The sequence below is a fragment of the Ixodes scapularis genome, unplaced genomic scaffold (genome assembly GCF_016920785.2).
Source record: "Ixodes scapularis isolate PalLabHiFi unplaced genomic scaffold, ASM1692078v2 PGA_scaffold5__190_contigs__length_132052651, whole genome shotgun sequence".
Classification (NCBI taxonomy): domain Eukaryota; kingdom Metazoa; phylum Arthropoda; class Arachnida; order Ixodida; family Ixodidae; genus Ixodes; species Ixodes scapularis.
The window spans coordinates 123487017-123514919 of NW_024609880.1; the positions used below are offsets into that span (position 1 = coordinate 123487017).

General features: G+C 47.9%; 3 protein-coding genes and 1 pseudogene across 3 annotated transcripts; 3 read left to right on the top strand and 1 right to left on the bottom strand.

Moving 5' to 3' along the window:
- The first annotated feature begins 9360 nt into the window (after nucleotides 1-9360).
- On the top strand, nucleotides 9361-11080 carry LOC121838230. Its single transcript, XM_042294327.1, has 3 exons — nucleotides 9361-9843; nucleotides 10038-10194; nucleotides 10688-11080. Exons 1-3 carry the CDS (start codon nucleotides 9599-9601, stop codon nucleotides 11078-11080), a joined length of 795 nt encoding a protein of 264 aa, XP_042150261.1. The 5' UTR covers nucleotides 9361-9598.
- Nucleotides 11081-11879: 799 nt separating this feature from the next.
- On the bottom strand, nucleotides 11880-13426 carry LOC121838231. Its single transcript, XM_042294328.1, has 2 exons — nucleotides 13278-13426; nucleotides 11880-12474 (listed from the first exon to the last, which is right to left on the bottom strand). The coding sequence occupies exons 1-2, from the start codon at nucleotides 13424-13426 to the stop codon at nucleotides 11880-11882; spliced, it is 744 nt and encodes a 247-aa protein (XP_042150262.1).
- Nucleotides 13427-19182: 5756 nt separating this feature from the next.
- On the top strand, nucleotides 19183-20609 carry LOC120846103. The gene has a single exon (XM_040217781.3). It carries the CDS (start codon nucleotides 19183-19185, stop codon nucleotides 20581-20583), a length of 1401 nt encoding a protein of 466 aa, XP_040073715.2. The 3' UTR covers nucleotides 20584-20609.
- A 4491-nt stretch (nucleotides 20610-25100) lies between these two features.
- Nucleotides 25101-26403, top strand: LOC115321691 (annotated as a pseudogene).
- The last annotated feature ends 1500 nt before the right edge of the window (nucleotides 26404-27903 follow it).

A 27903-nucleotide genomic window follows, 5' to 3' on the forward strand; every position in this document is an offset into this window, starting at 1 on the left:
TAACGGATTGCGTATGAAGTTGCGGGAGTGACTAAACGATCTATTAAAACTCTCTACACGGGCTTTTTAATTTTCCGACTCGGGCAATGTGATGTTTTCAAGCGGTTGCATTATATCACCAAAGACAGTCTTATTTTAGTTGTCTGCTGAGGATACCAAAGTCATGGTTCGTGGGTCTTTATCACTCCCGGCACTTACTTTTTATAGGAAAAACGCTCCAGATTAGTAAATTAAAACAATTCTAAATTTCTGTAACACCGGTGATAAAACATGACCCAAGATATCTTCTCTGCTGTGGCAACGAGTCTTGTTAAAATCAGTAATATTGTTTGTTTGAAAATCCGTTGAACTTGTGCAACAATTAAAAAGATTCATTACCCCACCAAAACTGGAAATAATTACACTGGCACTGAACACTGCAATCAAGCAATAGCTTGATCGCAATGTTTAGCACAGTGTACTGCATTTCAGCACTGCATTGTCAAGATGATTCGTCGAACTTATTGAGAAGACAATTATTACATTTTAGTTAATTAGCCTAATGATCTACACTTGCTTTGCTCAGGGTGTTGAATTAAGAGATGTGGGCTATTCCAAAAGACAATTCAAATAATGTATTAAGTAAGAGCAATATTTACTCCACCTCTGCGCCAAATGATGGCAGTCACCGAAAAAGTCGGATTCAAAAATAAGACTGCCATATATAGAGCTAGTGCGAACTTTGCGTACGTAGAGAGGCGAGGGCGCCCGGTGGTCGCTACGTTGTTGCTGTTGTGTACGTGGTTGATCTGCTTGTGTTCCGTGTATCCTGTGTGTTCAGTGATGCATGTGCATCTCTACCATGTAGCGTTCGAATGTCGGCAGAACCTAAAGAAGAAAAAAAACGCCTCTCCAACTTTTTTTTTTTTGCCGTTTTGAGCGTCCTCTGTTGGAAGCTATATCAATTACGCAAGGGGAGAAAGTTTCCTCCATTGATAGAAAAAAGATGGCAATTTGCCTCCCTTCTTAGGGGAGCGAATTTCCTCCCCGTTTTGTGGGAGGATATTTCCTCCCTTTATAGAGCAATATAAGGGACACGTGAGTTCCTCCTTTAAGGGAGGAAGTACTACTCCCTTTTTTTAGAGTGTAGCTTGGCGAAATCCCGAACGAACCGCCGGGAGTACGCGCAAAGTCCGAGGAATCTTCGGACGGCTAAGGCGCGAGTCTTCTCAGGGTCCGGAAGAACACCTTCGTTGCTCACAACGTGAGCTGGGAACTTCAGTTCGCCGTAGGCGAACTGATACATCGTCGACTTGAGGGTGCGTCCGGCGGTCCTGATTGCCTGAAGGACGGCCCGAAGGCGTCGCAAGTGCTCGGCGAAGTTGGTCGAGGATACCACGACGTCGTCGAGGTAGACAAGACAGCTTTGCCATCTAAGGCTAGCCAGCACGGTGTCCATAACGCGCTAAATGTTGCCGGCGCTTTGCATAGTCCGAAGGGCATTACTTTAAATTCGTACAGTCCGACCGGCGTAACGAAGGATGTCTTCTCGCGATCTCGTTCGTCGAATTCGACCTGCCTGTAGCCACTCTTCAAGTCCATCGACGAGAAGTATCGGGAGTAGAGCAGCCGGTCCAGTGAGTCGTCGATGCAGGGGATCGGATAAACATCTTTCTCCGTCACCGCGTTGAGCCGCCGTTAATCTATGCAGAATCGAAGTGTTCCGTCCCTTTTTTGCAGCAGTACGACTGGAGAGGCTCACGGGCTGCTTGAAGGCTGAATTACGTCGTCGTTGAGCATCTTTTGTACTTGTTCATGAGTGGCCTCTCTTTTTTTCGGGGAGACCCGGTACTGCGGCCAATGAACGGGTAGCGCATCCTCACTGGTAATGATGCGATGTTTCGCAACTGTTGTCCGGCGCACTTTCGACGTCGGCGCATAGCAGTCGCTGAATTCGGCGAGGAGGTCTTTGAGCAGTCGTCGTTTCGTAACACTGAGCTTGGGGTTAACGTCGCACTACGCCGGCGCTGTACTGTACGGCTTAAAGGACGATGGTTCATCGTAGATCGCGGCAATTTCCGCGGCGTTCCGGAGTTCCTCGACCTGGCCTACAGCGTCATTGTTCGTGAGGTGCTGCACCTCCTGTCGAAAGTTCGTCACGAGGACCACAGTGCATCCATCTTGCAGCCCTGTTACGCCCCTTGCGACGCCTATTCCTCTTCCGAGAGGCAGTTGGACGTTTGCTTCCAGAAGAACTTTCCCGTAGGCGACGACATCGGTCACGACGGCCACGAGGACACTCGACCGCGGCGGCAGGTTGACGTGATCCGCAATGATTCGAACGGTGGCTGGCGCCGTTTTGGATCCCTCCGGGGGTTGGACGGGCTTTTGCAGCGTCAACCAGCTCGCTCCAAGGTCGATCATGTCACCGGATTCACACAAGAAGTCCATACCAAGGATGACGTCTCTCGCACAGTCCTGAAGCACGAAGAACTTGTCTGGACAGGTCTCCTCGTAGATTTCAACGCGAGCAGTGCACCTCACAGCGGGTGTGATGACGTGTCCTCTTGGGGTGCGTATTTGCAGGCCGTCCCAAGGCATCGTGGCTTTGCGAAGGCGACGAGAGAGCTTCCCATCCAAAACGCAGTAATCTGCTCCGGTATCCACACGTTCTGACGCGTCGTGGCCGTCGATGACAACATTGAGGTTGTTGAGCACCGTTGCGGAATCGTCATTCCGATGCTGGTCGTCGCTAGAGTGTGGGCCCTCCGGCGTTCATGGAGGGTGTTTCCGACGGTCGTTCTCGGCAACTACCCCTCCACAGGTTGCCGCGCTTAGTTCCCCGACGAGGGGTGAGGGCGACAGGCTTTCAAGGCGGAACCTATGCATCGGCACAGCTGGATGTCGTGGTGAGGGTGGCAGGGACCCACGTCGATGCGCAGAGATTGGAGAGGGTGGACGTTGTAGGAAGCCATTAATCTCTCGAGGTCGCTCACCGTATATAGCGTGGGCGCAAGTCGTCGGGGTGGAAGCCGCATAGCTCTGGCTACCGGTAAGGGTAAAGGTGGTAGACGTGCACGAAACTGAGCGCGTTGAAAACTACAGAATACACAGAAAGAATAAAACACATAAAGGACGAACACAGACGCACACAGTTCTTTCAACTGTGCGCGTCTGTGTTCGTCCTTCATGTGTTTTATTCTTTCTGTGTGTTCTGTGGTAGACGTGGTCAGCTTCCCCGCAGTGGCTAGACAGCGGGCAGCGGTCAGCCGTGCGCCCCGCGTCCGTCTTTCTTGGCGCCGGGGGTTCGGCTCAGACGTACGAAGGAGCTTGTTCCTAATGCGCCAAGTCTAATGCGGCGTAGGGGCTTCCCGTTGAGTGGACGTTGGGTGCTGGTACTGGCGGGTTGCTGGCGGTGGTCGTCGGACCATTGCGGCGTAGGACAGCGTTGGTTCCCCGGAGGCTGGCACATCGACGGGAGTTTCAGGCTGCAAGGCCCGCTGTACCTCGTCGAGTACCATCTCGGTGACTGACAGCGACGCCGGGCGCTCAGCGGCGGGGAGTAGCTTTCGGAGCTCCTCTCGGACAACGTCCCGGATGATCTCGCGTGTATACGACGTAGTGGAGCCAAGGTAGCAGCTTGACGAGGAGGATGCAACGACGCCATTCAGTCGCTGGTAGTGGGAGGCTCGTGTCTGGACAGCACGTTTGATATTCGTGGCCTCCGTCACGAAATGTCCGAGGGTCGACGGTGCGTAGTGTACAAGGCCTCTAAAAATCGTTTCTTTGACGCCAAGCATAAGAATTCTTAGTTCCTTTTCTTCCATGGCCTCGTGATCCGCGCGGTTGACGAGCCAAAGAACGTCCTCGACAAAGCTCACCACGCTTTTGTTTGGTCCTTGAGCTCCCGAGTGTAGTTGCTCTTCGGCACGTTCTTGTCGTTGCTGGGTAGGAAGCTTCGACGCAGCTCTGCTTCAGGCGCGGCCAGCTGGTTAGCGGCGCTTCACAATTTTCAAACCAGCGTCACGCGGTTCCCTCGTGGGTAAAATAGACGTTCCGGAGACGTCTTCCGGGTGTCTATTGGTTATGAAGTGCCACCCGTTCGTATTGCTGCAACCAGTCGTCGACATCTTCTTAAATCTCGCGCTGGAAGATCGTCCGAGTTCGAGGGGCGACAGGCAGGTAAACGACGGGGGGGGGGGGGGGGGGGGGGGGGGGGGCAACAGCGGTTTTTGATGATCGGTTGCTCATTGTCTGCTCCGTCGATTGGTGGGTCTTCTCCGGCAGTAGACCAAATTCCGGGGACAAACCTTGAACACGGCGGCTTCCTCGGGCTTCGGGCGTTTCCACGGACGGTCGTCTTGAGCCGGGGACTGGGCTTGCACTGCGACGCCTCGGAGGGGTGTACGCTTCATGGGCTACGTTACTTCCGCACCTCCACCAGAAATGTCACGAAGGACAGGCTATGAGGCAGAATAAAACGAAAGGAAATTAAATGTTTAGGGGGAGGCGAACCTGTGCCAGTAACGTAAAACAGAACACACGTTAAGAAAGCAGCAGCGAGAGTCGACGGCAGCAGCAGCAGCAGGCTACGGTACGTCGGCGTAACAGCTGGCCAGAGATAATCGGTGAATGAATCGGCAATACGGCGCTCGGCTCTCTATCTATCTACTATGTTCGTCATCTCGAATATTCGACCTAGAATATCCGGGAAAAAGCTAGGACAAGACTGATTAGACAAGGTCATTTCGGCCTCCATATTGTTTACGATCATGGTAAGAATGTACGCGAATCTTCTAGATAAACGGAGACACGTAATCTTCTAAAAGAAAATAACAGTCTGCGTTGTGACATTGAGCACGACGCTTTACCTTGTTCGGTTCTGCAGGGCAGGCTCACAAGCGCTTTGCATCAAAGTAGACGCTCCAGTTATTTATTTCTTTATTTATTTATTGATCTTTTTGGTAAAAAGCAGACATTGAGGTGGGTGCTAATGACGGCTCTCTTCATCTCTATTCAGTGGCTCGGGAACCTTGCCACCAACTTCTGGTGGTCCGCTATCTGGATACAGGAGGCCCCGACATACTACCTTGCATCCTTGGTGTCCTCCAAACTGTTCGGAACCAAAAAATCTGTAAGCACTGCTCTATGGCGTAGCTATCTATGATTTGTGTCCTTGAGGCGTTGTTTGAAACTGAGCTAGAATTGTTTCTTCCAATTTATACTGTTTGTATTCTATAACCTGTTATTAAGCATAATGCAATTGGCACCATTGATGATAATTTGACAACTTTGGATTACCATATTTGTTTGCGTCTTTTAAATAAAATAAGCAACAAATATATGCGAAAGCTTGAAAAACTACGTATTGAAATAGTTTAATTTTATTATTATTAATGGAAATCACGGTAATGCAGGCCCCCCATAAACCCCACCATCACAAAAATACGCCATTTATCCTCAATTGTCTTTACAGAAAGGTCCCATTTTTTGTTTTTCAGAATATGAAAAACTCTGGCATCGCTCTCAAAATATACATAAACCCTTAATGTAATATAAAATCCTATGAGTCACGCCTTGCTTAAAAAACACACACACACTTGTGCCCTTGAGCTTGGATTTCATTTTTGACTTTTTGCACTGAGAACAGCATTTCCTAATTTATATGTTTTGTAAAAATTTTCGAAACTCATCAGCCGTGGCAATATTTTGTAAAATATAGATATATTTTGTTATACTTGGGAATTATGCTCAAGCAAAATAATCATCTAAATTCCCAAAAACACATTAACGGCCCCGCAGTTCATCATTTCACGTGACCATTATCTGAGCGAGAAAAGGCAGCAAGAACGCAAATATCAGCGCTGATTTTTTTTTCTTCAATAAATACAATATTTAATGATAGCTCTAAGGAGTATAAAAGATCCTGTTTTTAAAGGGACCTGAACATACCAAATCGTCTGAAGTGCTTGGATCGGAAACTTATGCCACAAAATAAAATTTCAGCAACCCATTTCTTAAACTCAAGACATACACTGTGAGTCATCTTAAATTTGGCGGGAAATCGAAATTAACACCTATATCGAGAAATTAAGTAAAAAATATAAGTTAGTTTTTGTTTCGTTCCTGAATTACAACGCGCCTTCTGGCGTAAATTTTACGTTAAACACCATTTTTGATTTTCATATAAATAGGTGACCTCTGTGCAGGGCTGCCAACACGCAAAGTCAGAATATCCGAAGCGAACGCCTGAAATTTCCCTATTACTGCCACAATTTCGCTCGCTTGCCCAAAAAATTACATAATACTAAATATTCTTTTTTTTTTTTTTGCATCACTTTCACTTTTACGATGAGAGATATATTATGTAGCCTTTACGCCACGTATAAGTTTCGCAAAAATTAGTTCATTGGGCCGAAACCGCGGCCAGAGCAAATCTGGTGAGGGGAATTGATAGCGTGAGATCCAAACTGACGAATAAAACACTGTCTTCACCTTAGATGTTATGCACGCCATCATAACATGGCACTGCTTAATAACTTCAATAGCGCTTTTCATAATAACTCAAAACAAATGATGTAACACAAGCGAGAGTTTTGGAAATCAAACACAGGGAACACGACAAAAAGTAACTACCCTTTCGTGCACGGCACTTCACGAAATATTTTTTATTGTCATGGCAAATGTGTACCTTTAGACATGGAAGTATTTCTTCGTGTACCGAGACTTTCTTTTTCGAGAAGGCACAACGGCGCTTTCAGAAGCTTCCACTTGGCTGAGCCCTTCCTCCATAGCTTTCACAAGGGCAATGAAAACGGAGGAAAATTGATTTTGCCGAAAAAAGTTGTTCGAGTGCTCCTCAGTGTTTCCCCATGGTCGCACAACAAACCGCCAAACGGCTGGAGGGAATAGACTAAATGTACCCAAAGCCGCTGAAATTCGATGTTATCTCGAAATAAAATCATAGTTGATTTATAAAATTCCGGATATATACGGTGCCCAAAATTTCCTTCAAACTAGCAAGATTTCCCTTATTACCACATAGACCTGAATATTACCTTAATCTGGGAAATTTCCCTGAGTTGGCAGCCCTGCCTCTGTACATAACACCCTAGATTCCTGGGATAGGCGGGGGGAACAATTTGGGTAGCTCAGTGAAGCCAGCACACTAGGCAGGCTCAGCAAATGGTATACAAAAACACGCGTCTCCAATCTTCACTATAACCGCCATCTTGGAAAACAAGTGGCGCCACCTACACACAGATGGAGTCGCGAGAAAAGGGGAAAGGGTTGCCGGGGCCTTCCTCCTTACTGAGTGGTTAGTAACGAGCGAAAGACCCGAATGAACGTCTTGGACGCGTGTGTTTCTCCAAGTTCGGTTGTTTTCTTCGCGGTTTGCTCTATTTCATTTTATTTACAGATGTAATTAGGAAGCGAAATCAATGACGACAATCCCCTGGTCATCCGAAGATTATTGTAACGAATAACAGCCGAAAGCGCAGAATATTATCGGAGGGCGCCTGTATCGCGCACGGGATCCACCAAGGCAACTGCGGCTGCAAATGTCTTCAAACTCCATCGCTTTCCAAATAACCGAAACCTCCGGTGGCAGTGGGCTACGTCCCTAAACGGAAAAGGCATTTCCCCGAAGCCATCGTCTCGAGTGTGCTAGGAACATTTCGTGAATAGAGCGCGCACTGAACTTACCGCGTTACCGTCAATGAACATTGGCTACGCTCGCTAGGTGGTTGCAAGTTTTCTCATGAGGATCACTGTTTCATCTTGTAACTGTTAATAGCTTAATTAATTTTAATGCTGATATCTTGCAGTGGTAAAACTGGTTCGATTTTATCATTTACAACGCTTAGTTGAAGGCTCATTTCCGCCGTCGAGTGTGGCTGGAAATTGTCGAAAAGTTAGTTCTATCGTTTTTTTTTTTTTTTTCTCTTAATCGCTACCTTCTACGCGATAGCTGAGAGCCGTGAATTTACGTTTACCATCACAACGCGACTGCGTTGTTATTATTCGAGAAATTAGTGCCATAACGTGTCGGAAAGAAAGCTCCAATTTGCATTGCTGAAACATTCATGCATTGATTTCGAATCGTCGAGTCGTTGATCAACTCCCTCCGGCAATGGTCCCATTTCAACTTCGCTGTTTTCAGTTCTAGACAAAGGGCACGCTCGTGGACACGGGATCCTCAATTAAAACTTTTACAAAGATCTGTAACCGGTGGGACCCAGCTGCCTTCGATCGTTCCCTGCGATGCTCTTATTTCGCGCGTCCTGTTTCACATTATATTTCACTGTTGTGGACGACACAAAACGCCAAAAATATTTTCGGTGTACATTCATCTAAGACAAAAGAAAAAAAAAAGACGTTTACAATCCCCTGTAACGGCGAATTAGAGCGCAGCTTTTAAGGAGGAGAATGGAAGGGAAGTGAGGGTTGAAGGTGGAAAGCCCCCCACTACTAACTAACATGGGTGTGGATCAACGTGTTCTTAACGGAAGTCGCAGAAAATGCACTTCTTTGATGAGAGCATCGTGTGTAAATGTGGCGGGAAGTTAGCGGAGCAATTTTTTCCGCTAAGTATTGCGGAAAACATTTCCCCGCTAGATTTAGTTGTTTTTTTTTTTCGCTGGTGACGTCACTGATGACGTCATCACGATGACATCACGTGACGTCACTGGTGGCGCTTGTGACGTCACGTGACGTCATCGTCACTGATAACGTCATCAATGGCGTCACCAGTGACGTCAAGCGTCCCATAATGCAACGCGCGGTTACGCCGACGGCGACGGCGACGCCGCTCAAGCCGGAAACGGGCGCTTAAGAGCTGCGCTCTAAAAATAGGCTGAAGGGAAATTCAATCGCCGTAAACTGATACGCTATTTTTCGTACTGAACTCCGATTTCCATCGGTGGCGCGTTCAGTGCCGCTCTTCTCGGCATGGCCGCACTGGCGGATGCCATAATGCTGTGCAAGCAACGTTCCCAACGGTCTGAAAAGCACCATCTGCGGCACACAAGAACACAAGACACCCTCTAATACCCCTGTCAGACGGGCACTTCAAATGACATTTACCCCAAATGACATTCAGCGTAAATGTCATTTAGGCAGTGTCACACGGGAACTTAAATGACATTCGACTTAAATGACATTCGAGCTCAACTGAGTTCGCCCAAACTCATTTACGGCTCGTAAATGTGTAGTCTCGTCAACAGCGGTCAGCGCAAGTTCCGCGAATTGAAATAAAACATTATATATAATATAAATACAATTGAAAACAGTGCTTGTAGCAATTATTTTTAGAAAAAAATGCTTATAACCTGTATATCTCGCACACCTTTTGCGATTTATTCGTTTAATATACTCGCGGTCTCAGTTGCCCAGTACCAGCCGTTGTCTGCTCGCTCGTCTGCTCGCTCGCTTACCTCGGTTGTTTAGCTTTCCCATTCCTTTTGCCATTTATCTGTCTCATCTTCTATTTCTTTTGTTTATATTTTATCATCGTTTTATAGTCTTTTATTCTTGTGTTGTATATAAATAATATTTTTGTTGTACATATATATTTTATTGTTTTAAGTCGTTTTAAGAACGCGCGCGAAGTGACACCATGTCGAACGGAGCGGGACCAGCGGGACCTTCGGCCGCGAAGAAGAGGGAACCGCGCGTAGTGTGGACTTCCCAGGAGACCTGGACGTTGATCCGGCTCTGGGAGGGCAGAATGGAGGACCTTCGACGCGCGAAGCGTAACGGAGGCGTGTACGAAGAGATTGCGGAGGAGCTGCTTCGTTGCGGCATCGTGAGGACGAAGGGCCAGGTTCACACCAAGATAGAAAATTTGACCAACACGTACCGGTAAGATAATTGTAAAGTTTCATGCACCCTGAGAGTAGTACGAGTCAGTACGGAAAATAAAAATTAAGATTACTTAAATCGTGGTTTAGATCATGATTTAAATCATGATTTAAATATCCCAGTTAAAAAATCCCATTATACATACATCAATAGCTTTGCATAAAGTTGCCATTTACTGCAATTCCATTTTTCAGAAAACACCTGAGGGAAGGGACCACCACGGGTTCCGGTGCCATGAAGTGGCCCTTCTTCCGGGACCTCAACCGACTGTTGGGGTCCCTACCGCTGAACGACACGACCCTCGTGGATGAAAGCCTAGCTTCTAACCATGCTACACCAGCAGTAGTGGAGGTGGGTTTCGTGGTTTCTCTCAAAAAAGTTTCCGCATTTTTTAATAACAAATCATTTCAATGTACAAGTGGCAGCCAGTGGCAAATGCATGAAATTATTTTGAAAATTGCCCACCGAGCAGAGTTCACCGAGCTAATCGAGGTGCTCCTCTGCTTTGGCTGCTTTTTCGACAAGCCGTTGCAAAGCGATGAAACTTTGCATGCGTGTGACGGTGCAGTGCGGTAAAGCTTGATGCAAGAGCTTCAGCTGAAGTGGAGCATTGTGGCTGCTTTAAAAATTCAAGGTTCTGCCAACTATGGCTATACTCTTGACACATATAACTATGGTAGCAATACCTAGCATTATGATTCTCAACTACAAAGCATTCATACACAGGGTTGGAGCTCCGTTACTTTTGAGTACCCCTTGTATAATGGCTTTGGGTGGCACCTAACAGCTTGCTGCAGTCTCTTGTAGCTTAACAAGAAAACTACTTGTGTGGTACTCCTCTCAGTTGCTCTCCGACATGCAAGAGAAAGGCGTGGTCGAAGTGGACTACTTCGAGGAGCCCGTCGAGGAACCGGGAGAGGAGCTGCGTGGCGAGGAAAGCCAAGTCACCAGCACCCCCGCCACTACAAGTGTCAGCAGGCCGGGGCCCAGCAGCGTCAATGGCACGAGCAACGTGCCGCCCAGGCCACAGAAAAGGAAGAGGCCGCAAGCTCCAAGCACCGCATATATTAAAACGGTGATTGATGAGCAGAGGCTGCTCAGGCAGAGTTTTGAGGCATCGAGGGCAAGAGAGTTTGCCCTACGCGAGCGGGAAATAGTCCTGCAAGAAACCGCCATCAAGGTGCAGCAAGAGCTCGCGACTTCATTGATGGCTTTCATGAATAAAAATGCCTCATAAACTGCAATGTAAGCTGTCCCGGTGTGCATTTATGCTACATTCAAGAGTAGCTCGGTGGCTCCAGAGCAGAATGTTTGCCTACGTATCCCCAGTTGGCGGGATATAATCCTGTCCGTGGTGTCTGCAATCTGACGGAGGCTTATTGCGGAGAGGGCGCTGTGTAACCAAGATTTCGGTTGTACCTCAAGGTCCCTAGGTGACCCACACTAATCCCCAGTTTTTCCTTAAGTTGTACCAGATGCCATTGATTGGTTTGGCATGAGGAGCCCCCAAATAGAATTCTTGGTATTCGATATTTGATTATACATTGGACTTTTTGCCAACTATTTGGGAATATTCAATTTCATTCAAGCTGAAATTCTACTATGTGCACACCCATACTTTTTTTCCTTGCAACTCTCGTGGAAAGCAACAGTTGAAGGAATCCCCCAAACAGGTGCTGGTATGGTATTTCTTGTACTCCAGCAGTGACCCTTTCAGATGATCTTTTGTTTTATAAGCTTTGTTTCATTGCACATAGTAGCTATGAGAGGTGCTTGAACTTATATTTGGGCAGTCAATGCCTTAAAATTTCTTAAAATTGTGTTATAAAAGCCACATGAAAGCATACAGAAGGCGAAGCATATGGACCGAAACATGAGACTTCACTTGGGACACGGGAGTTGGCAGCACGTCTTATGCTCCAAAGCCAGATTTGTTTGGCCCTAAAAAGGGCCTTTTGTTCTTCACGCACTGGAAAGGGCCCTCGTAGATGTCAAGGTCTGTGCTGCAAACAGGAGCAGCCACTTGAGCTCTTCATCTAGACCATTTGCCTCGAGCGTTGGTGTAGATAGCCCGCAATAGCGTCCCTGACGCTCTGCCCATTGTCTGCCTCAGCATCTGTGGTGCACACCGGTTGCAGATAGATCCTATCCTCCGTCGCCACGTCGCTGAGCCACTGTGGCTCGACACCGTCATTGAAATGCTCGCACACATTGTTTAAAATGCAGCAGGCTCGCACAACAAGCCGGGCATTGTCCACCTCGCACTCCATCCTCTTCATGATGAAGCGGAATCGGGCCTTGACCCTTCCGAAGGCGTTCTCCACGACTCGGCGAGCAGATGACAGCTGTCGGTTGAAGCCTTCCTGTGGAGAGTCCTTCTTAACGTCCTTGCGAGGGTACGGCTTCAGCATGTTGGACGTCAAAGGGAATGCCTGGTCACACAGGATCAGGGGCGGCACGGTGGTCCCGTTGACGGTGACCATGGGCATCTGCAGCGTTGGTCCTTGTAGAACAGCCGCCAAAGCCGACCTCCGGTACACATGTGCGTCGTGGCACCGCCCTGGTGTCCCGACGTTCACATACCGGAACCGGTAACGGTGGTCTACGAGGGCCAGCAGGATGATGCTATACCTGGATACAAACATTACAAGGCATATATCAGTTCCATGGGTGTTGAATGCTGTAGCCATACAGTCCTCAAAACTGGAGATTCAAAAGGGAAGTAGACAGCACAGCACAATTCGTTAAAACTCCGCAGAACACAGGTGTACATAGCTTCTAAACATCACATTAAGTGTAAAAAGCTGGCTATCAGTTGCTGGCACCTCATATTCAAGAATAGCTATTTCATAACCTCCATGTCATCAAACACGTGTGGCTTATATCACCATATTAAAATTTATAGGGAAAAATGTTTGGTCCAGGTACATTTTATTCAAATCGAAACCTTTGAAACCATTTGCCGTGCAAGTTTGTCTGCTTTTTGCGCACCTCGTGCATTTGTTTTCCGCATCTCGTGCATTTGTTTTCCCCCCAAATGTGCCCACACGGGTTTGTTTCCCCTCGACCAAGGACGGAACGAGTTGGCTGCCTCATCATCGCAAATTTTCTATGCGTTCTCTTCGTTGCTCTTTGCTTGGCGTGCCCCTCTTTGTTTCGATGCCTCAGACTCATTTTAGAACACTTGCTAGCAGGCAGCAACGAGTTTGCATCATTCAGTTTGGCCAGCTTCATTGAATTTGCTTACTGAGAGGAATTCACAGTCAATATTTATTAGAGAAATTGTTTTTTTTTTTTCCCTTTTTTTGTTGCAATATCGGTTTGAAAACAGATGCCCGACTTCCTAAAGGGCCAGGAAGTTCAACGTATATGGTATTGGTTCTAGCAGTCCATAGATGATCATACACATTATCCTTGAAGTAAAGGTTACCTACCAGCCCTTGTAGTTGTGGTAGTCGCTCGCGTTGACCTTCGGTGGTGAGATGGGGAAGTGGCAGCCATCCAGCGCCCCTATGCCCTGTGGAAACTCCAGAGCAGCTTGGAACTCCCGGATGTGGTCCGGAAGCTCGGCGGCGCTCACCATCTTGAGCCAGTCCTGCTCGAGGACGGAGACAACTACCCTACAGAACTCCCTGTAGTTCTCGTTGACGGTGGACCGTCCCAGGCCGAACAAGTTGGCGATGGTGCGGTCTTCTGCGCTCGAGCACAACTTGTACAGCGCGGCACCAACTCTCTTTTCCACCGGAATGGTGGAACGCATGTTGGTAACTTCGCGCTCCATGTGAGGCCGACACACGTCTACCAGGTACCTAAACGTAACCGGCTTGACGCGGAAGGACTGCTTGAAGAAGTGCTCCGGCAAGTGCGGTAGAGTGTCCTCAAACCAGCGTTCGTTCCTCCTGAACGCTTGGATGCTTCGTGGGATGATACTTGACGCTTCAACGGCAGCGAACATCAGGTCGTTGGAAAGGAGCCTTTCTTGAAGGCGGACGCTTTCTGCACTGGCAGATCGTATGTCGGCCCTCAGCAGCGTCAAGGCATTCTGTTGTTGTGCGTACAAACACGCCAGAAAAGCAATCCGACGCTCCGGATCCATCGCACTACGATCACTGTCGTCAGCAGGCTCCATCGCTACAGCGTCACGGTCTTCGCTTGATCGATCGCAGACGTAAACGTCAACGGGGTATACGAATCCGGCGAAGAACGAAAGTGCGCGAGGAACAACGGCGAGCAAGATGCGCGGAGTTCCGAAAGCAGACGAACCAAGCGGCGGAACGGATACGGCTACGGATTAATTGGGATTGCTGACGTCGTGTCATAGTTGCCACAGAATACCTTGTCTCCGTCAAAACGCCTACTTCGTTTCATCTCCGTGTTTGCATTCTATGTTCTGAGAGTTTATTACATTTTATTTACTTAGTAAACAATAAAATAAACACTAGTTTGCCGGGTTAACAATAATACAAACGCTACATTTTTAGGTTAACAACAGACCGCTATCGTGATAGACATCACCCAAATGACATTTGAGTTTCCCGTCTGAACACGACACGACTTAAATGTCATTTGAAAATCCTAAAGGCCTTTAGCGTAAATGACATTCGAGGTGCCCGTCTGACAGGGGTATAAGTCGGATGCCCAGCACTTTGGAGCACCCAGCTGCCACGCGCAACGCGGTAGCGGCGCCCCGAAGAGCACTTTCGCCGTTTCTAACCACTCAGCCTGGCCGCACAACCTGACGCTCGCTAGATGGCGCTAGAGTATTCGAAATTGCGCTACTCACGATAAATGGCTTGGCTATAACTTGGTGAATTGTGGAGGCTGAGGCCCACGCGGCCCAATAAAAGCGTCGGAGCTAGGTACGCGAAAGCATTCCGAGGCCACTGCCCGTCCAACGAGGCCTCGTCACGTATACCGTGACCTAATGTCACGTGCCTCGCTCCGACGCTCTAATTGGATCGCGGACGCCGTAGCCTAAACAGTTCGCCAAGTTATTATGAAACGGAGAATTTAGTACGGGCGGAGACATTACACGGTCAGATTGTAGGCGCACGCCATTTCAGAGAAACGGATGCAATACCACAAAAGAAGAACTTCGAAAAGACGTCCTCTACAGACTACCAATAGACCGATTTCACTAAGCGTTCCAGGCATCCGTGACGCCGTCATAGTTGTAGTTCATAGGAGGCAGGCTCTAGTTCATGAGGCTGCTAGTGCCGCTTCGTGCTCTGCCTGCGCAATCCCTCAACGGGGTTATCCCTCGTGCGGAAAGACTACAGTTCCCATGATGCATGGCGGCAGTGGTGGAGTATTCAAACTGGCTAGCCGTGAGATCGGTTTACTCCTTTTCTACGTGTCACACTGCATATCATTACGATAGACATTGCTGCTCGTTAAAAGCGCCATCAAGATATATTGCATCGTAGTAGGCGGAATTTCTAAACACGCAACCTTTTTAACAATGCTAATTACAACGAACATAAATGCAATTTTAAGCCAAATTATCACCTCGCCGAGATTTTAGAATCCTCGAAAAATATATTTTTTGTTGATATTTCTGATGACATTGAACTCCGCTTGAAGAGAAAATCCCGATCTAACACATGTGCAGGCTGATCAGTACAGTTTTGTCGCGCGGACCGTACTAATGGTTGTGCAACTTACACAAAGCTGCAATTTATAGGGTAAACAATGCGCTAGTCTCAAAGTCAGTCAGTTGGTTGTATTGAGTAAGTACCAAAATGTTTTTACATCTTTTAGCGCATGCAGAGAAATATTTCACAAGCGAGGATGGCCAGTTACAAGACGGAGGAAAACGAGCGACCAACAATCATTCCTGAACACAGCAACATCAGCGTCTGGAATATGCTCTCCTTTTCTTTGGACGGCAGGGTAAGTCATCACGAAACTTGAAACTCAATGGCGAAACATTATTAGATCAACGTGCGAATGTAACAAGGGACATAGATAAAAACTTGCGGTTAGGGGTGAGTGAGTCGGCAAGGCCACATTGGGCTTCTTATATTTTACTCTCGATATCTCGTACCTTCGGCATAGAATCTTTGAACTAAGGCGATACTTACTTTGCAAGGTCATTTTGCCCTCCTATCTATTATACTTGGTATAAGTATAAAGTAAACACGAATCTTCTAGAAATACGGAGAAGCTGTCGCATGCGGTTTGGAACAGTTCGTAAGTTGCCTCCTCGCCAATAGGGCGAGGACATCGAACTATAGGGGCGCTCTGACCCGTGTGTTGTCCCCACACTTCGGTGTTTACCCAACATGAGGCCTGTGGAGTTGAATCTTTTAAGTCATCTTCATAACGTAAAAATCCTAACAATAAACGAAGTCACGTTTATTACTAGTGCCGGATCTCTCCCGAAAGCAGTCGTCAGAGGATGCAAGCTTGACCCACTTCGTCTTTTGTACTGAGATGGGCATATGCACCTGGCACGCTGCATTGTTTATGCAGGCCGTAGTGGTAACAAACGAGACCCTCCTCACCGTCGGGCGGCCGGAGAACACGAACTCCAGCCGAACGCTGATGCGGCGTTCGGTAACATCAGCCGAGCGCTGAGTCATTGTTATTCGTTGTCCCCCTCCGTGTAGTTCTAAAGTTAGCTGCTTGGTGCGCCACGGTCTGATATTGTCCCTAGAGAGTTTTGTTTATGGGCACCATTAATTTGCAAAATTTTGCTCTGGGTTTTTTTGCTCTGGGTTTTAACGTAAATCCGTCTATAAACAACCCCTGAAGACGCTTGAAGATTTTACGCAAAGAATAAAACAACACTTTTCTATAGACGCCATTTTTGTTCCGATATGGTAAGCACTCTGTAAACGCAAAAAAGGTGTATAATCCGACATCTCTAACGCCACTATTAAATTGCAAACGCTCTCCAGGGTTTGCGTTAAACACACTCTTAGGCTCTCTAATCCTCCCGATGTTTCCCTATCATCATCATCACCACAAACAATCGATGTGTGACAAACAACGCCGACGCTAACCCTCGCCTAGCGTATTGCCGCGCCCGCTGCATATTTGTTTGTAGCGATATGGTGCGCACTTTCAGCGTACCGCAGTGCTCGAAGCATGATTGTGCAGAAAGCTTCGATCGTCGGCTCTGGGGCAACGCTGCACTCGATGACATGGTCGCAACTGAGCACGTCCTCTCCTTCAGTGAGGCACCGCTTTCTTTTGCCGACGTGGTCCATGAGTGTCGCGAGAGGCAGGGTAACTGAAAAGTGAAGTGCGTGTTTCGTGAATCAATAAAAAAAACAAAAAAAAAACGCGACGCCGCGCCGGTTACTCACGATCCAGCGCGCGCGGCCGGCACGACGCGGCTGACCCGGCACACCCGCGCGTGACCACACCTGTGCTTCTTCGGTCATCCACGAGGACATCGGTGACATTGAATGGAAGAGGGAAATAGATTACTTCTATCCACAGGGTGTTCCCGAGTGATGCCCGACGTAAGACGAGCCGCATAAATCAGCCAATAAAGTGAGCGGAATAAAACTCATGAAGGTGTCCTGAGGTGGTGCATTTATGATACACAAAATTCGTGAGTATAGACCGTTCCATTAGGGTCATAGCAGATAGGGTAAAAAGAGGAAAAAATGCCCTCCCCCTCTAGCCCGATGTCGTCTGCTCCGCCGAACGGGCAGTACCCAGCATCCGGCTGGCGTACAAACTCTGTTTAAAATCGCGTCATTTTGGGAATTTCAAGCGCAGATGCGCAGATTTTGGTATGCCAGTTATCGTGTATTACTATGATAGATAAAAAAGACTAACAGAGTCCAATTGCGCTGTTATCTCCTTGCAAATAAAAAAAATAAATAGGGAAAACTGTGTCAGACTGGCCGGTCTCTCCGGCGAAAAGTGAATCCGGTGGCTGTACCTTTTTAACTATATACAAAGTTCGTACTGGTGTAGGCCTTTAGCGACCATGAGTGGATGTCTGAAATAATAAATACGAACGTGCTCTCCTGCCGCGATGCATGCCGTAGTTGAGGTATACTGCCGGCTGACTCAACTGCTGTTTAAGTAACCGAAAAAAGATATGTCAGTTGATCATTTACCGAAGTAGAACAACAGAGAGCTTTAGGCTGATTTTGGAGTAGCCATAACTATTCTAAGAACGTGAACCACTTCACAACGGCAGCCACGAGCGAGAGTTCGATGTTCCGTACAGCCCGCCGATACAGCCCAAAGATGGAGAATGGCAACCTCCCGTTTTGTCGTCCGCTAGCGGAGTCGGGCGCGTGCCCTCTCTCTCGTTTTACCCCGCCGAACCCGCTGAATTTCCCGGATGTATGGAGAGGGCGCTGCTGTCGAACAAAATGGTGCCGCCCAGAGAGAGCTGAATGGAATGGTCTATAGAAAAACCGAAAAGAAGACAACGCTATATCTCCATGCAAGGGGTGAGAAACGTAAACAAACAGTCTGCTTGATGCTGCTACACTCAGATGGCGCCAACCATCGGCGCGGCCCTCAAGCAACGAATCCTACGTTTCTCGCAGATAACCTCTTCAGGAATAATGGCGCCATCTGTGAGTGGCAGCATCAAGCTAGAGACTTAAGTCTGCCTCTACAACAAGCCGAGGACACAGGAGGAAATATCCCTATGACCTCAGGAACTTGACCGCAACATTATTAAACCAGTAGCGCCCGGTGAACTGCCGTTACCTGTTAATGAACTAGAAGCAGTAAAGGCAGTAGGTCCAGCTAACATCCCCAACAAGTTCCTGAAAAAGCATAAACCGGTAGCACAGAAGCACCTAAAGTGCGTTCTAAGCAACATGCTGGCAGAAAGTGCTATCCCTGAAGTCTGGAAACTAGCCAGAATCAAACTAATCTACAAAGGAAAAGATAATTAGACAATAAATCATTAGACTCATACAGGCCGATAACAATACTAAGAAATGTGTACAAACTGTTTGCATCAATTCTGCAAGGCAGACTACAGAGACTCTGTGAGAAAGCCCATCTTTTCAGCGAGACACAGAATGAGCTCCGTAGGAACCGGCGGGGCAGCGACAACTTATTCACTGTCACACAAGTCATAGAGCTCAAAAATCTAGAAAGGTCACCACTCTATTTGGCTTACCTTGACTTGGAAAAGGTTTATGATGCAGTGCCCATGGGAAGATGTGGACGAAGTTAGAAGCGATCGCACTGGATGTTCAGACAGTATCGCTCTTCAGAAAGGAGGAGGAAGAAGAATCCTATTTGACTAGGTCGCCATTTTTTCTTCTCTTGTTTGAATTTTTCGACACGTATATTTTAAGACGCCCATTCAAGTCAACCTTGGCCTTTCGAGGCAGGGGTACACCTGGTATGTCCTGTGCCGATGGACATCCCCCAGCCACGACCTCGGATATTACCGAATCAGACCATACCTACAATGGAACACAAGTAAGCCCCCAAACTAAGCGACGTAAGGGAGACGGTGATGATGAGGAGATATCAGTGAACGACCACCCGGAAAAAATGGAAGAGACGGAAGCCGGAGAGGACTCTGAGTTCACCTTAGTGCAACATCGTCGACAGAGGACGACAGGGGTTCCAGTCCTGCTAACGCCCGTGCAGGAGGATAAGCGGTTGCAGCAACAAAACCCGCTTAAATTGTCTGCTGAAGTAGAGACACTGGCTGGCGCGCCCATCGTGAGACATCGTTTCACAGCGAGGGGAGGTCTTTTACTTGATGTCTCAGAAGTACCGACTGTGCATCGACTTCTCAAAGTGCACTCCCTTTGTGGGATCCCGGTACAAGCAACAATACCCAAAGCGTACCTACAAAACTTCGGTCTAATCAAAGGGGTACCAAAATGGTACACTGATAATGACCTTAACGAATTTCTGGGAACAGCCGGTGTGATCGCCGCTCGTCGGCTCTACCAGCGACGCGAAAATGCAACAGATGTTACCCAACCGACCGACCGAGTGGTTCTAACATTCCGTCCAAACACCGAGCGACCGGACAAGATCAACCTCGGCTTCACACGGCACGAGGTAACCGAGTACATTGCAGCACCTCCAAGGTGTTTCAACTGCCAGGCCCTTGGCCACATTGCAAAGTACTGCAAGGGGAAAACAAAATGCAAAAGATGTGGAGAACCACACTCGTCCAAAGAATGCCCTGGCACACTTCCCACCAAATGTGCGAACTGTCTCGGTGACCATCCTGCTTCTTATGCGAATTGCAAGGTACGCCTGGCAGCACTTACAAGGAAAAAATCTTTCATTCACGGACCAAAGCTTGTTGAAACAGAACGTGAACTACCTGTAGCACAAGAAGAATATCCTGCGCTCCAAAAAGAAACAACGCACGCAGATCGTTCCCATGCGCAAGCAGGACGAAAAAATCAACCTAAGAAGGACTCGCCAAAAAGAGCTGCATCGAGGTCAATGAATATTTTTTCTAAACGTTCTCCAACCACTGATAAAGAAAACTCAGGAAAGTCAGATGCGAAGAAGGACCAACAAGAAATGACCCAGACTAGACCAAATAGAAACCTTGCATACAGTGATGTACTTTCTGGTCGACGTGTGTCTGAGGAGCCAGCGCAAGAATCAGCCACATCCGCTGATAGCTTAATAGGCTTCATCTTCTCTGCACTGCGGAGTGCCATTGCACAAATGCCACCAAGCACATTGAAGACAATTTTACAAGGAATGATGCTCTTTGAGACAGCTATCGTCGGAATCGTGAAAAATTCTCAACACAGCGATGCCTGAGAGCAACGCTGCAGGATCCCCTGTGCGCGCGCCGGTAGCGCCGGGTCGTATCACGATGCTTCCATCGATCATCCAGTGGAATGTTAATACTCTCCGACCTCGACTTTCCGAACTTCGTCGCCGCCTCCTGGAGCTTCAACCAAATGTTCTTGCTCTTCAAGAAACGTATGTGCAACCAGGACCTCATCGATTATCCCCATACGTCCAATATCACAGTAAGACACCGCACCTCGACGGGAAGTCTAGGACATCTATATTCGTGCAGAATCACCTCAAACAAATGGAAATCGACCTTAGCGACTTGAACACTCTATACAGTGAGCATACAGCCGTAACAATAAGAATGGACAAGCGTGATATTACTGTTGTCTCAAGCTACATACGTCCTCACCAACCATGGGACCCCGATGAAATGAGAAATATCAGAAAACGCTGTCCTGGGCCAATTATATGGTGCGGAGATTTTAATGCGAACCACCCTGTTTGGGGAAGTGACACAACCACACAAAGGGGAAATGCGCTCATTGATGTAACAAAAGATCTAGGCTTAAGATGCCTCAACAACGGATCGCCAACATTCATTCGTCCTCTTCTTAAAACAGACAGCGTTCTCGATCTAACATTCGTATCACCCGAAATACAACAAATGGTCTGGAATGCAGAACCTGATACATGGGGAAGTGACCACGTGCCCATCTTGCTCCTCCCCATCACGGCCATTCCACGGAAGATCAGAACGCATCAGATTACCAACTGGGACGTTTATCGCGTAACCCTTAGCACGATATTAACAGGCCAAAATCCTCCAGCAATTGAGGAGGCCGTAACCACCGCCTTCAAAGTCGCCACTAAGCAAATAACGCTCCCAACAACAAAACCAGTCCCAGACCTGACATATTTGAACCTTCGCGCCGCATCCCGGCGAGCTCAAAGAATAGCTAGACGTTCTAAGCGACCCCAAGACTGGACAACATCACGACGAATTGAGGCCAAGCTTCGCAGATATACCGTACAACTTGGCCGTCATCAATGGCAACAGAGAAGTAATTCACTAAACACTGACGCTGGATCCCGCCTCCCATGGACGACAGTCAAATGCCTACTCACTGCAGTCCCACCTAAAGACCACTTCGCAGCAATCGCCATCAAAAACAAAATCTCATTCGCTACCCTCAGAGAACGATTTGCAGATGAATTCACCGCTCACATCAACTTACCAAAGGCGGTTTTTCTTGCACCCAGGCCTCCCGTTCTACACTTCCCTAAAAAGTCAGTTGATGACGACTTCACATTATCAGAGTTAAATTACGCCTTGTCAAACTGCCGTCGACGGAGTGCCCCAGGACCTGACGGTATAACTAACCAGGCTTTAAAAAACATCGACGAAGAAGACCGACCCAAACTACTCGCCTACTTCAACGACATTTGGCAGAGAGGAGTTCTACCCGATGCCTGGCTACAATCGACCGTGATAGCTGTCAAGAAAGCAGGAAAGCGCGCGAATGACTTGTCCTCATATCGCCCAATATCGCTGACGTCCTGCACCTGCAAGCTAATGGAAAGGATGATCCACCGCCGTCTCACTTGGCAACTTGAACATACAAACGCGTTCCCACACGAACTGTCGGGCTTCAGAAGAGGTCGATCCACAGCAGATGCCATCGGAGATCTTGCCTCGTCTCTTGAAGAGGCCAAAGCACAGAAACATGTTCTACATGCTGTGTTCTTGGATATACATCGTGCTTTCGACGCTCTTCCTCACGACATAATAATAGAGAGATTGCAATTAATCGGGGTAGGAGGTCGGGCCCTGGCCTTTGTGCGATCTTTTCTAAACAAACGAACGCTCCAAGTTAGACTGGCCAGGCATTTGAGTACGCCACGCGAGTGCACACAAGGAGTGCCACAGGGAAGTGTCCTCAGCCCGCTACTTTTCAATGTTGTCATGGCAGCACTCCCCCCTGCTTTGCCAAAGGAAAGTATATTTCCAGTCAAATGTGCAATATACGCTGACGACGTCGTACTGTGGTGCGCTGGCCCAACGCTCCTCTCAACAACAGTTGAAGCACAACTCCAAAAGGCTCTTAACACCACCTCGGCATTTCTCTTTCACGCTGGCCTCACATTGTCTACTGCTAAGACCTCCGCACTCACCTACAGACCACGAGGGCGATTACGTTCCGAATTCTCAAGACTTCGCGTGGAAGGAGAACGTATTCGAAGGCGGACACAAGTTAAATACCTTGGCGTCATTATAGACGACAGAGTGAACTGGCGCCCTGCTGTTAAGAACGTCATGAAAGAGTCTCGCAAACTATGTGGTGCTCTTCACCGCATCGCGAGTCAAAACTGGGGTCCGTTCCAGTCATCACTGTTGACGCTCTATCGGGGTCTCATTGTAAGCAGAGTGCTCTACGCACTACCCCTACTCGACATAGCAAGACCACAATGGACAACCCTTGAAACTTTCCACCGAACGGCGCTAAGGTTCTGCCTCGGCCTGCCCTGCTCACCACAAAATGTGCCCACACTCGTAGAAGCCGGCGACTCCCCACTACGGAATCAAGCACAAGAACGAGTGCTTCGACGTTTCACTAGGCTCCACAGTGCACCTAATGCAATCAAACTCATCGAAGGCATCATAGCAAGGCATAATTCTTTTTTGGGAAGGATGGGTGAAGCATTTCGTTCAACAATCGGCTATCCTTCTAACGTTCCAGAGACACTTCCGCCTCACTGTGACGAAGAGAAACTGCAAATATTGGCAACTATTCCTGACCTGCCTCGGCGAGGTAGGGTCGCAGATTGTGTAGCACGGTCTATTACTGAAGAGTTGATAACCATAGACTACGCAGGACAAACGCACATATATACAGATGGTAGCATACGTGGTAATTCCGCCACAGCTGCCTACTGCATTCCTCAACTTAGAATTCACATGAAAGGTCGATTGGACATCTGCATGAACACCGCATGTGCCGAGCTTCCTGCCATCTGGCTTGCCGTACAAGAAATTTTCAAGCACGCGGAGCTACACCACTTTGTCATCTTCTCCGACTCCCAAGCAGCTCTGAAGCAACTCACGAACCTGGAAAGAGCATCTCCGCTAGCTCGCACTATAGCCTACCTAGTGCAGAAGGCAGCTGTCGAAGGTGCATCCATCCAGTTTCAGTGGATCCCTTCCCACGTTAGCATTCAGGGAAATGAGACTGCGGATTCTCTCCACGGGCTGCTCATGCGGATGTCACACCAACAATCTCCGTACATCCATATAATTCGTCAAACAGCCTTATTCAAAAAGCCATTCAGAAACTTCACCCTGACCCTGAAACTGCGGCTGGAACACCGCCGTACACAATTCCCAAGAAAAGCTTCAGCAGGCTGGAACAAGCTCTACTTCATCGGATAAGGGTAGGCTGCGCCCGAACCGCTTCTCGACTGCATCTCATCAAACGCCTGTCATCCCCAGCCTGCAGTGCCTGTGGTGCCACGGAGGACATCGAACACATTCTCTGGCATTGCAGAGCGGTGAGCAACCACCGAGAAACACTTGTGACCACCCTCAAACAGCTTAACATTCCTGCTGGCAACACCAAGTCACTCCTGTTCCCCACCGGTTCGCGGCATTCGAGAACAAAAGCTTTAAGAGCACTGCTTGACTATTTAAAATCCGCAGGCTATAGCAGCCTGTAATACGTCAGGAAAGGACCAAGATCACAATTAGCCACGCAATTCGTTTAATATTGTATCACAGTGTAAATAGTGTATCATAGTGTATTATAGTGTATCATAGTGTTTGTTGCGCCACCTCTCCTTCAACCACTCTTGGTTCCCCCTATTCCCCTAGCAAGGCGAGAAAGCTGACCCCACCACTGGGAGACTAACCTTTCGCCTTGCTTCTACCCCCTTTTCACTTTACAATAAACTACTACTACTACTCTTCAGAAACATGTACGCCGGATGCAACGCCAGATAGAGTTCAGGATAAAGTGACCATCTTGTTCGGGCCCCAAAGTGGGACGCGTATGGGGGAAGGGGGAGGATTCTTGTGTTGCGAGGCTTGAAAAGTTTAAATATCGGTAACAAATCATATCTTTTTAATATTTTGTATACATCACGGACATTTCTTTTCCGTGCAATTTGCACACTGTTTGGCGTGCACATCTAGTACATTTGGTTGGAACATTTCTTTAGTAAATTGTTTATTTTTGCAGTATGTGTGTCCATAGTACTGTTCAGATGTCATGGCAAATTAACCTTCAACTTCATCATCTTCTCTGCCGAGCATATTTTGTACCTTCATCAGGGAAAGCAACCTCTCACTGGTGCAAAACTTTCGTTTAACCGCATATTTTTTTCTATTCGAGGTTCGGGGCAGACGAAGCGGGACAAAACACCGTCCCACAAGCACGCTGGTGGGACAGCGGGGCCATGGCCGGAAAAGCGGGACCTGTGCCGCCTAAATCGGGACATCTGGTCAGTTTAGTTTAGGAGAACATATATCAGGGCAGGTGAACATGATTGTGGGTCAGCGCCAGGGCTGCCCTCTCTCTCCAACCCTGCTGGACATCTACATCAATGATTTCATTCTGGAGCTGAAAGCCAAAAGGCAGGGCGTTTCTTTCACAACCATTACCACCAGTAATGACATAAAAACAACTTATATTCCAGTACTGGCCTTGGCCGATAACATACTCCTTTTATCAGAGAGTGAAACTCACCTACAAGACATGCTCGATGTCTGCAATCGAATTGAGATTGAAGAGGGATTCGAACTCAGTAAGGAAAAGTCGAAGTGGATAGGCTATAATGTTCACAAGCATAACCATACGTTTAGAGTATAGGAGGTGGAAGAAGAATATACCAAGTAATACAGGTATCTGTGAGTGACTCTCCAAGAAGACCCGCAATAATTGGAACAACACGAGAGGAACACATTAAAAATCTCCAACATCTGAATAGGGTACCTGTGGAACATGGTAAAGTATTCGTATAACCCATACACCCTTGCGAGGGCACTGTAGAAGAGTGTCTCAGTACCGTCTGTCACCTACGCAAACGACGCAGTGGTCTTCCAGCAGACCACCCTGAAGACATTGAACCGCCATCATGTGGAAATCCGGAGGGGGCACTGGGCGGAAATGGGGCGATTGCAAACCTGGCCGTCACGGGAGAGATGGCCCGGTCAACCTTTAAACAACAAGATGCAAGGGCCAAGCTTGGATACTTCGGGCGCCTGATCCACATGCCAGATTAAGCGTACGCCAAAAGAGCATTCCACTACGTTAAATACCGCAGTAGCACGACGAACTGGTCAAACACCACCTCCAAGCTCGATTCTGTGTACAGCAAAAGGACAAAGCGACATGAGGCCACATCGGAGAAAGGGGGGTTCAAAGCAACGACAGAGGAGGTGAACGCGATTGAACTCGAAGCCTGGAGACAGGCGGTGATAAAAAAGCAGAGCCTCCAGAGCATCTACGCGCATCACAAGTTAGAGCCGTCTCCCTGCACACACTACCGAGGAGACCATGAAAGCGCGCTATTGTTTCAGGCACGGGTAGGAGCGCTGATGACAAACGGCCGACGTAACCAAATCTTCGGAGACAACGACACGGCCTGTCCTCTGTGCGAGCAGTCAAGCGAGGATGCACCCATGCGCTGCTGTGGTGTCCTGTCCTGGACCAGCGTCGACCGCCCTGGGTGACCAACAAAAAGAGTATTCCCGAAATGTTGGGATTCGGGGAAGGGGCCCACGGCACAATAGCAACCAAGCGCATTCTCGTGGAGTGAGAGAGACTGCATACGATCGCCAATTAGTGAGCTTCCCAAACGTGGGAAAAGCTAGAACAAAACAAGAAACGAAAACTTTTACCTGTGTCGGCAATCTGAACTTTTGCTGTCTCAGAAGGGGTTAGGTACCGTCTAACTAACTAACTAAGCAGACGGTTTACGTTTTTTCACCCTGTGCATGGAGTATAGCGTTTTCTTTTTGTTATTGGTTTTGGAAACTTATACTCCCAAAATTTGAGTATGATAGATGCACTACCTGAAGGCATCTTTGTGAAGAGTTTCATTGGCTCACTTTATTGGCTCATTCATGAGATTTGTTTTACGCTCGGACATCGCTCGGGAACACCCTCTAAATGCGTTTAGGCGAAAAGGATAGTGTTACACACCTTTCGCGAGCCTTGAGTCGTCATTTTCCACGGCAGCGAACGCCCTAATGACTGTGGTCGGAGGGTTTGTTTGCCGCACAGCGTTAGTTGCAAAGGTGGCCGCTAGGGAGCGCCACCTTCGATCTCTTCCCCAATAGTTACTGACACGAACAAAGGTCGTGACGTATAACGTTCACGCTTCTTGCTCACTGATTGGTCCTCCAGTCTTCTTACCAGCTTATGATGCAGCCTCATTGGCTGCAGGACGACGATAAGATGCTCAGGGCTCACCACGCCCTGCGGTGCTCCAAGGGACACTGATAACCCCCCAATGTTTTCTGTTTGTTCTTTTGCCCAGGCGATCTATTATGGTGTCAGAAGATTACCCAATCACTATTTTGCTACAGTGCCTCGTATATTTTTAATAAAGTCAAAAAACGAAACTGCTCTAAACCGAAACCGAAACTGAAATGGGGAGGAAGAAGAAATATAGAGGAGGAGAAGGATACTAAAAGTCACGTGGCTGTAGAACTTTTTTTTTAATCAACGTATTTGCAGTTTTTTAGAAGCCACAAAAAATGGATACCATCTTTTTTTCTATTTCTGGTATGAGTGCGTGCCTTCGAAGACCAATGACTTTGGTCATCTTTAGTGGTTGTGTCTAAACCATAGAAGACGGCACGTGACCACGGAGAAGAGAGTGAGCGCGATTCAAACCGGCCAGTTCTCGATCGGCGGTTTTCGAGAGGAAAGAAAATGAATTTCGAGCCCCAAATTGTGTTTTCGGTTGCTGGGCTCTCATATGTCATGTACAAATAAAAACCTTGGCGAGCATAAATACCCTGTCAGTGTCCCTTTAAGCTGCCAGTGACTAAATCTAACATCACTAAAGAAATCATGCCCATGCGTGTAGCTTCTGCTACACGTCGCAGGAAAAAAAAATGCTGTGATCCCTTCACCCCCTCCCCCTCTCCTTTCACCCGTAAAATTGCAACTATACTTCGTTTCACCTTCAGTCAGATGCAGCCAACTGAGCTAATACTACCGATCAGACAGCGTCAAAACTGCACCAGCATGGTCTTTGTTTTGTTTCTGTGCGTGTTCTGTCGTCACTAGACGAATCATGAACATAAAAGTCCCGGTGACATGTGCTTTTGTCTCT